Consider the following 11,000-nt stretch of genomic DNA (forward strand, 5'->3'; position numbering starts at 1 on the left):
GCCAGTTTCTTAGGAGGACGATGCTATTGAATATGAATCAGAGTACACAGACTCGTCGGATGAGGAGGGCACAGGTGCTGAAGCTGCTCCTGTAACTGAAACCTATAAATCCAAAAAGGGTAACATCACTTGGAGTGCGATTCCTCCTGTTTCACATGGCAGGGAAGCTGCTGAAAATGTTATGAAGATGACCCCTGGGATTACAAGGTTTGTTGTGACACGAGTAAGTGACATCAAGACATGCTTTGATTTGTTTATGCCATTGTCACTAAAGAAAGTCATCATTGCTATGACAAACCTCGAAGGGAAAAAAGTTCACGGTGACACTTGGAAGGACATTGATGAGGAGTGCCTGGATGCTTTTATTGGTGTTCTTCTTCTCGCTGGTGTGTACAGATCCAGCAATGAGGCCCTTACTAGTCTCTGGGATGTGTCCATAGGCAGGAGTATTTTCCGCGCAACAATGTCACTTCAGACCTTTCAAATGATCTCAAGAGTCCTCAGATTTGACAACAGAGATACTAGAGCACGGTCTGACAAGCTTGCTCCCATCAAAGACGTCTGGGATAGATGGGTGAAGCTCCTTCCACTGATGTTCAACCCAGGACCAGAGGTGACAGTGGATGAGCGTCTTCTCCCTTTCCGTGGAAAATGCCCCTTCCGGCAATACATGCCCAGTAAGCCAGGCAAATATGGCATAAAAATCTGGGCAGCCTGTGATGCGAAAACCAGCTATGCCTGGAATCTGCAGATTTACACAGGCAAACTTGCAGCTGGCATCCCTGAGAAGAATCAAGGAAAACAGGTAATCCTTGATATGACTACTGGACTGCGGGGTCACAATATCACGTGTGACAATTTTTTCACCAGCTATGATCTTGGACAAGAACTTCTCAAGAGGAAACTTACCATGGTGGGCACAATAAGAAAAAACAAACCTGAGTTGCCCCTTGAAATTTTGCAGGTGAAAGACAGGGCTCCACTGTCTTCAAAATTTGCTTTTACAGAAACCACCAGTGTTGTTTCATACTGTCCCAAAAAGAACCGGAGTGTGGTACTTATGTCCACTCTTCACAAAGATGCAGCTGTGTCAACAAGAAGTGACAAAAAGCCTGAAATCATCCTGGACTACAATAAAAACAAAGGAGGAGTGGACACCCTGGACAAGCTGACTGCCACCTACACTTGCCAGCGAATGACCAGGAGATGGCCAATGGTTGTATTTTACAACATCCTAGATGTGTCTGCATACAATGCATTTGTCTTGTGGACCCAGATTGACTTGGGGTGGAACGCCAAAAAAAACCACAAGCGGAGATTGTTCCTTCAGGAGCTAGGAAATTTGTTGATCAAGCCATACATTGAGAGAAGGGAACGGATACCCCGAGACCCAGCCACTGCGAACGTTGTCAGACAGCTCCGGAGCACCACTCCAACCACATCATCAGCTGCACAAAGTGCATCAGTGATAACACGCCCTTCAGGCAGCCAGGCTTCAACATCGACTACACCCACAACTCCACCTGCTTCAAAACGAAAGAGGTGTCAGGTGTGCCCAAGCAATAAAGACTGGAAAACAAACACATTGTGCCTTGACTGCAGAAAATACATATGCAAAGAACATACGAAAACTGCCACTTTTTGCAACACATGCATCTGAACACAACGCAAGTTCATACGCAAGTTCATACGCATGCATGAAAGACAGAAAGAAACTAGAAAGAGCATGTTTGTAACTAGAAGAGTATTTATTTCATTTTGATTTTTTCTTGTCTTTCTGAATCTGTATTTTGTATTATTACTTGTTCTGCTTTTTATTTTATATTGGTATTAAAGTTCAATGTTTGAAAAGAAATGTTTCTTCCTTTTTTTGACGTAAATATACATGGGTCAAAACTTACCCTTAACACTATAAATGTTACTATGGTTAATAATATTAAAATAACAAAATAATAAGACACATTTATTTTAGAGATGTGTTCTAATACTTCTTAAAAAAACACTGTTTTGAGGGCATTTTTTGGCTGATTTAAGACGGGTCACAACTGACCCGTTCACATCATAAGTGCGTGCGGGATCTCGCCCCGCTAGTCTCCCCAAGCTCCAATTGTGTTGGGAGCCACGTGGTTAGCCAAACACAACCCTCATCTGGACTGGAGGAGGAGGGAGATTTTAGGGTGGTCAGAGGAGTGCTTGACCACTTGTTTGTTTGACGCTGTAGTCCCTGTCGAAACCATTACTCTTAATGAGAAGTATTATCCAGACATTTCCAAAGTTCCTGAAGAGTATTATGACCTTAAGGAGGTGTTCAATAAGACAAGAGCTACTTCTTTGCCTCCACACCGCCCATATGATTGTGTTATTGATCTACTCCCAGGCTCCACTCCTCCTAGAGGTGCGTTATACTCCCTTACTGGCCCTGAACAACTCTTTATGAAGGAGTATATCCAAGACTCATTACAATCCGGTATCATCCGACCATCTGCCTCACCTGCTGGTGCAGGTTTCTTCTTTGTTAAAAAGAAAGATGGCTCACTTCGTACATGCATAGACTTTAGAGGAATCCACAAGATCACGATAAAAGAACAAGTACCCACTACCCCTCATGACTTCCGCCTTTGACTCTCTTCAAGGATCCAACATTTTCACCAAACTTGACCTCCGCAATGCTTATCATCTGGTCCGAATCCGTGAAGGTGATGAGTGGAAGACAGCCTTTAACACCCCTACAGATCACTATGAATACTTGGTTATGCCTTTTGGGTTAACCAATGCACCGGCTGTCTTCCAAACCTTAGTAAATAACGTTTTGAGAGACATGGTATATAAGTTTGTATTTGTCTATCTCGATGATATACTCATTTTTTCTAAAAACGTAGATTCTCACCGTAAACACGTCAGATCAGTACTCACCAGACTCCTCAAGAGCGGCCTCTTTGTAAAGGCTGAGAAATGTGAATTTCATGTGTCTACCACTTCTTTTCTGGGATTTATTGTGTCTCCAAACAAAATGGAGATGGACTCCAGCAAGGTCTCTGCTGTGGTGGATTGGCCTACCCCTAAGGACCACAAACAGCTTCAGCGGTTCTTGGGGTTTGCCAATTTTTACAGACGCTTCATTAAAGGATACAGCCAGAAGGCCAAGCCTCTTCACGAGCTCACCTCTACCAAGTCTCGCTTTCACTGGTCCGCTGTAGCAGAGACCGCCTTTGTTGAACTAAAGAATTTGTTTATTTCTGCTCCCATTCTCCTGGCACCCAACCCCGACAAACCTTTATGGTTGAGGTTGATGCCTCCAGTACTGGGGTAGGGGCCATACTGAGTAGGTGCGGCCAGGAGGGGCGTCTTCACCCTTGTACCTTTTTATCCCGGAGCCTCTCCTCGGCTGAGCGCAACTATGATGTTGGAGATTGGGAGCTCCTCGCTGTTAAACTCGCTCTGGAGGAGTGGCGTCACTGGTTGGAGGGCTCCAGGTTCCCGTTCCAGGTGTGGACGGACCACAAGAACCTGGAGCACCTCAGGTCCGTTCTTCGCCTCAATCCTCGCCAGGCCAGGTGGGTACTATTCTTTTCCTGCTTTAATTTCACCCTGTTGTACCGACCCAGTGAGAAAAAAACTAAACCTGATGCCCTATCACGTGTTTTGGAGGAAGATAATTCCCCCTCAGCTCAGGAGAAGAACTTTATCCTTCCTGAAAGTGCTCGCCTGGCCATTACTCAGTTAGAAATGGACCTGAGAAACTCCAGCCGGTCATGCCCCCCTCTGGTCAACTGTCCTCAGAACCGTCTGTACGTGCCCTCTGACATGATCAAAAAGGTGCTGGATTTCTGTCACAACTCCTTGTTATATTGTCACCCAGGTCTAACAAAAACATTGTCTCTCGTCAGGGCTCAGTTTTGGTGGGAGACCATGACTAGGGATGTCCGTACCTATGTGCAATCATGTCCGGCGTGTTCCCAATCCAAGACCTCCAGAAGCCCCCTTTCAGGATTACTTCACCCTCTCCCTTGTCCTTTGCGTCCCTGGTCGCACATAGGTATGGACTTCATAACTGGACTCCCACCATCCAATGATTTCACTGTCATTTTAACCATTGTTGACAGATTCTCAAAAATGGTTCATTTAGTTCCTCTACTGAAGCTACCCTCTTCCAAGGACTTGGCCCACATTATGGCTTGGGCGGTGCTTAGGCTCCATGGACTGCCACTAGTCATTGTCTCTGATCGGGGGCCTTAGTTTGTCTCCCACTTCTGGAAAGAATTCTGTGACCTTCTGGGTATTACAATTAGTCTCTCCTCTGGCTTCCACCCTGAGTCAGATGGGCAGACAGAGAGGGCTAATCAGGAGGTGGAGGGCAAACTGAGGCTCTTCTGTCAAAAGGATCCTTAGAAATGGAGCTCATCACTGCCCTGGATCAAGCATGCCCTTAATTCTGTTCCCTCCTCTGCCACCGGTTTGTCTCCTTTTTATGTTGTTTTTGGTTTTCAACCACCCATTGTCTCTGTCCAAGAACGTGAAGCATCTGTTCCCTCTGCCCACATGGCTGCCTTCCGCTGCCAGAGAGTCTGGAGGAGGGCTAACCAGGCTCTTTTAAAATCCAGGGCAGCCTACACTACAAAGGCTAACCGCCACAGAACCCCCCAACCCGACTATACTGTGGGACAGAGAGTGTGGTTGTCCACTAAGGACCTCCCACTCAAAGTCTCGTCCCGCAAACTCGTCCCCCACTTCATCGGACTCTTCCCCATATCCAAAATTATCAATCCTGTTTCTATTCGTCTGCCACTATCCAAGTCTTTTCGTGTTCACCCCACGTTCCATGTCTCTTGTGTTAAACCGGTTATTTCCTCCCAGTATCACTCCCCTGTTTGCTCCCCCCCAACCCACCCGTCTGATTGACGGCTCCCCTGCCTACACTGTTCGCCGACTCCTCCGTTCTAGACGAAGGGGTCGGAGGCTCCAGTATCTCATCGATTGGGAGGGATACGGACCAGCTTTAGGCTTGTGTGACCACATCTCTGCGCTCAACGGACTCACCACCCATCTGTCGCTGCGGCCAGCAGCAGTCCCTCACCAGACAGCCTCTCCAGCAGCGGTCCGGATCAGTCTGGACTTCTTCGCTCTCCAGAACCCCCAGGATCAGAGAGGTTAGTGGTCCTTCTTATTTGACTTTTCTGCTCTCCATAATCTCTTGCATGACCACTAACCGATCTCCATCTCATAGACTTATCCCTGATCCAGAACCAGTACCAGAACCCAAACCAGAATCAGCACCTGAACTGGTCCAATCTGCAATACCTCTCCTAGAAAATAAATACTATTTAATTTTCTTCATTTGTGTGGTGATTTTGGTCCAAACTAGAAGGGGTTCGTTACAGATGAGTCCAGCTACAGGCAAGAGGTGGAACACCTGGAGAGCTGGTGCAAATAAAATAACCTTCACATCAATGTGAAGAAGACAAAAAAGACTATCGGGACTTCAGAAGGAACAAACACACCTACACCTCCCTGAACATAAGAGGATCTGCAGTGGAATTGGTCTCCAGCTACAAGTACTTGGGTGTACACATGATTTTTTTTATTTTTCATTTACACTTTATTTATACAGGTAGTCTCCTTGAGTCATGAGAACTCATTTTCAAGAGAGACCTGTTTAGGGAGCAGATGGGGGTTAAGGGCCTTGCTCATGGGCCCAGAGGAGGGCGAACAAGGGTGGGAGCAGGTGTGGGTGCTTTACCTACCCTACCCACATTTTTGTTGTTGTCGGTACCGGGGCTTGAACCGGCAATCTTCCGATCACAGGCCCACCTTCTCTAGCCTCTGCGCCACCACTCCCCCATCCCCTTGATAACCTCAGCTGGGGCAACACCACCACCAGCCTGATCAAGAAAGCTCATCAGAGACTCTACTCCCTCAGACTGCTGAGACGAGCTGGTCTGGGAAGTTCAGTCCTCACCTCCTTCTACAGGTGTGCAGTGGAGAGCATCCTGTGATCCAGCATCAACGTGTGGCATGGAAGCTGCACAGCTGCAAAAAGAAAAGATTTGCAGAGAGTTGTGAAGGACACACAGAAGTCTGTTGGAATCAGTCTCCCCACCATCACAGACATTTACACCTCCAGATGCAGGAAGAGAGCCACCTGCATCATGAAAGACCCCACTCACCCAGCACACACACTTTTTGCCCCGCACCGCTCAGAAAGGAGGTTGAGGAGCATTAAGTGTAGAACCTCTAGACTGAAGAACAGCTTCTACCCTGAGGCTGTTAGACTCATGAATATCTATCTAGAATAATCACTGTGAAAAATCACATTATGTTGCTGCTGATCTGTGTCATGTTGCTGTTGATCTGTTTCATGTTGCTGCTGATTTGTTTCATGTTCATGCGTGCTCATCTGCTTACACAGACTCATGCTCATGTTAGTGCTGCTGTTCAATGTAATGTTTTTATGTTATTAGTGCTTAGTGTATTTTTAGCTGATGTTTTTCTTAGTTCATATCTTAGATTTTATTATTGTTTTTCTTTTACATTTTATTGTTGGATGTATGACCGGCTGGGTTTGAGAGGACAGAAATGAGAGGCAGTCGAAAACAGATTGGTAGGTCCAGATATAGGTGCAGGTGTACCTGAAAGGCAAAGACAAATGTTAACAATAGAAAAAATAATTACAAATAAAAAACAGGTTGAGAAGAGTAAGTAAAGACAGTAGCAGAGTGAAAAGTGTTGTCAGTTTGTCCTCCAGCAGTCTAAGCCTATAGCAGCATAACTAAGGGATCGTTCAGGAAACCCAAGCCGACCCCAACAATAGGATCTATCCATAAGGAGAATCTTAAGCCCAGTCTTAAAACTGGACAATGTGTCATCCTCACAGACAGAATTATTATTATTATTTTTTATTTACCCTTTATTTATACAGGTAGTCTCATTGAGCCACGAGAACTCATTTTCAAGAGAGACCTGTTTAGGGAGCAGATGGGGGTTAAGGGCCTTGCTCATGGGCCCAGAGTGGGGCGAATGACAGTTGGGGCAGGTGTGGGTGCTTCACCTACCCCACCCACATTTTTGATGTTGTCGGCACATGGGCTTGAACGGGCGATCTTCCGATCACAGGCCCACCTTCTCTAACCACTGTGCCCCCCACACCCCAAATTGGAAGTTGGTTCCACAAGAGAGGAGCCTGATAACTGAAAGCTTTGCGTCCCAGTCTGTTTTTGGAAACTCTAGGAACCGTGAGTAAACCTGCAGCCTGAGAGCAAAGTGCTCTGTTAAAAAAATATGAAACAATAAGATCTGTAATAAAAGATGGAGCTCGGTTGTTGAGAGCTTTGTAGGTTAGAAGTAGGATTTTGAATTCTATTCAATCAACCTTTATTTATACAGGTAAATCCCATTGAGCCTCGAGGACTCATTTACAAGAGAGACCTGATTTCAACAAAGAAAGATGACAACAATGGAGAACAGCAACAACAATAAACAGTTATAAAAAAGCATACTACAGTTTTTTTTTTTTTTTTTTTTTTAACAAGTAGGATGGCTAAAAGGAAAAGGTAACAAAACAAAAAACAACTAGATTCCAAGACAAATGTAGAAAACTAAAAACAGGAGCATGTCAGCATTGGACCCTGCCAGGTGTCCAACAGATTCTTAAAGCCACTTAGAGCGGTCAAGGTCGAGAGCTATTCTGGATTTGACAGGGAGCCAATGGAGAGAACCTAAAACTGGAGATATATGATCTCTCTTACTAACTCCAGTTAAGACTCTGGCAACAGCATTTTGGATTAACATGGTTGCGTCGTTTGAGATCGGCTGTATGTCTGTTTGCTTGACTGAATGTTGATAGACTGAATGTGATCTTTTGGCCTATTGGATTAATGCTGACCTGCATTAATAGATTTGTTTATTTGAGCAAGGAGCTACTGAACTAGCAAACTATGCCAAGGTTGGTATATGCCATCTGATTCCTAAGGAGCCAAGGTGCTAGTACCAAGGATGTTGAGCTGGTCGTAAACACAAGGCCAAAATGAGGGCTAGAGCTAAAAAGTGGAGGCTTTCGAAACCACCAGTTCCCTCTGTGGTTATGGGAAATGTTAATGCACTATTCAGCAAAATGGATGAGCTTAATGCATTGATTGAGAGCCAACAAAGCTACAGAGACGCCAGTCTGCCTATCTTCACGGAGACGTGGCTAACCGGCTACATACCAGAAGCTAATGTGGACCTGCCTGACTTCTTCACCGTGAGAGTTGATCAGGATCCCAATTCCAACAGAAAAAGCAAAGGAGGGGGACTCATCCTGTATGCTAACAATCGCTTGTGTCACCCTAATCATCTGACTGTTAAAACTGTAAAATGCAGCCATGACTTGGAGCTGCTAGTGGTTAGCATCAGACCTTATTATATACAGTACCACGTGAGTTCTCACACGTCATCACATTCAGCATCTACATAACTCCCAAGGCAGATGCTGAGGTAGTGCGTGTGTCTATATTTAGCACGACTATGGAGCTCCTGTCCTAACACCCAGATACATTTTTTCTCATTTCTGGGGATTTTAACCATGCCACTTGGGCAATATTTTTGCCTCCTTCCACTAATATGTAAGCTGTCTCTCTAGGACAAATAAAACGTAAGATCTGTTGTATGCTAACATCAAGGATGCATACTCTGTTTCACTCCTCCCTTCCTTGGGCAAATCTGATCATGTTCATTTGCCACCCATATACACTACTCTGGTGAAGAGGCAAACTGTAGCCATGAGGCAGATCAGAAGGTGGGCCCCTGACGCAGAGTATGCACTAAGAGATTGTTTTGCCACTACTGACTGGAATGTATTGGTTAACTCACATGGGGAAGACATGGAGGGGACGGTGGGGTGTATGATAGACTATTTGAACTTTTGTATGGACCAAGTGGCGCCTGTTAAAGCGGTGAAGTGCTTTGCCAAGAACAAACCATGGATCACTGCTGGAGTGAAGGAAGTTCTTAATAAGAAGAAAAGGGTATTTAGGAGCAAAGATTGGGTGATGCTGAGGGAGGAACAAAAAAAACTGAGAATCTGCCTGAAGGAGGCTAAGGAGGCATACAGCAAAAGGCTTGAGAAGAAGCTGAAGGATAATAGCTTGTGTGAAGTCTGGAATAGCATGAAAATTATTACTGGTTGCAGCAGCAGGGGTAGGGTGGGCTGTATGGACCTCCAGAGAGCTGAGGAACTGAACTTATTTTTCAACCGGTTCAGTCCCCCAATGACCAGCTGCTCACCCGCACTGGCCTCCCCGATCATGTACATACTGTTCCTTTTCAAGATGCCTCTCTTCCATTCATAAAGGTGCCCACCACTCCCACCTCAACTCCTCTATCCGTCACAGTGGACCAGGTGACCAGGGAGCTATAATGTCTCCATTCGAAGAAGGCTGCAGGTTCGGACCAGGTCAGCCCGAGTCTCGTGAAAGCCTGTACTGGGGAACTATATGAACCCTTACAGCAGGTCTTCAACTTTAGTCTGAAGCTGGGGAGAGTTATTTCGCTGTGGAAAACATCCTGCATCGTTCCAGTCCCAAAGAAGACCCAACCCTGGGAGCTTAATGACTACAGGCCGGTTGCACTCACATCACGTGATGAAAACACTGGAGCGACTGGTCCTTCAACTTATTCATACTCAAGTGTTGGTGGTGAGATACCCTCTTCAATTTGCTTATAAGGAGAAGGTGGGTGTTGAAGATGCTGTTATCTACCTCTTACATCGTGCCCTCACATACCTTGATGTGGGTGGGTGTATGGTGAGGATGCTATTCTTTGACTTCTCCAGTGCTTTTAATACAATCAATCCCAGCCTTATCGATGATAAACCTAATATCATGTCTGTGGATGCCCACCTGGTGCGCTGGATATTGGACTATTTGACCAACAGACCCCAGTTTGTCCGAGTTGGGGGTTGCAGGTCCTCAACATTGACCAGCAGCACTGGAGCACCTCAGGGTACAGTGCTTTTGCCCTTCCTCTTCACTCTTTACACCAATGACTTTCAGTACAACTATGATACATGCCACAGGCAGAAGTTATCTGATAACACTGCTATGGTGGCATGTATTAAGGAGGGGGAGGAGGGGGAGTACGGGGGCCCGGTGAAGGACTTTGTTGGGTGGTCCCATCAGAACAAGCTTTTGCTAAATGCCATTAAAACCAAAGACGTGGTGCTGGATTTCCACAGAACTTGACCCCTTCTGCAGCCCATCATTATTGATGGATCGGAGGTTGAGGTGGTCTCAATCTATAAGTATATGGGGCTACAGCTGGACAACAAGCTGAACTGGACTGCAAATATGGATGTTGTGTACAAGAAGGGGCAGAGCAGAATGTACTTTCTCAGAAGGCTGGCCTCTTTCAGGGTTTGTTCTAAGTTACTGCATGTGTTGTACCAATCCATTGTGTCCAGTATACTTTTTTTTTTTTTGGTGTTGTGTGTTGTGGGGCAGCACTAGGAAGAATGACATCCTAAGGTTGAATCAGCTCATTAAGAAGGTGGGCTCTGTGGTGGAACTGGACCTTGACTCTGTGGAAAAGGTGGTGGAGCAGAGGACGCACTTCAAGATCAGGGCAATCATATCCAATCAGGGCCACCCCTTGAATTCTGTCTTCTCTAACCAGCAAAGTTCAATGAGCTCCAGACTCTGTTCATTGAGGTGCTCTACTGAGAGACTAAAGAACTTGTTTGTCCCTCATGCTATTAGGCTGTATAATTCGGCCACTCCTGGCAGGAACCAGAGAAGCTAGAAGAAGAGAAGCTGCTTATGTCCCCTAACATAGTTGATGCTTTATCTCCTCTTAGGGTTGTTTTTAAATTATTTATTGATCTTTTTTAATACTCGGGTTTTTTATCTGGGGTGTTTTTATCTTATTGTTTGTATGAATGAGAGCTACAGATTGCCATATAATTTTCTTAGGGATAAATAAAGTCTCACTCACTCACTCACTCACTCACTCACTCACTCACTCACTCACTC

General features: G+C 45.5%; 1 protein-coding gene across 1 annotated transcript; it reads left to right on the plus strand.

Moving 5' to 3' along the window:
• Positions 1-592: 592 nt before the first annotated feature.
• LOC119419429 (piggyBac transposable element-derived protein 4-like) lies at positions 593-1,566 on the plus strand. Its single transcript, XM_037686735.1, has 3 exons — positions 593-831; positions 928-1,287; positions 1,389-1,566. Exons 1-3 carry the CDS (start codon positions 593-595, stop codon positions 1,564-1,566), a joined length of 777 nt encoding a protein of 258 aa, XP_037542663.1.
• Positions 1,567-11,000: the final 9,434 nt, after the last annotated feature.

The sequence above is a fragment of the Nematolebias whitei genome, chromosome 13, assembly GCF_014905685.2.
Source record: "Nematolebias whitei isolate Nwh7 chromosome 13, NemWhi1, whole genome shotgun sequence".
Lineage (NCBI taxonomy): Eukaryota > Metazoa > Chordata > Actinopteri > Cyprinodontiformes > Rivulidae > Nematolebias > Nematolebias whitei.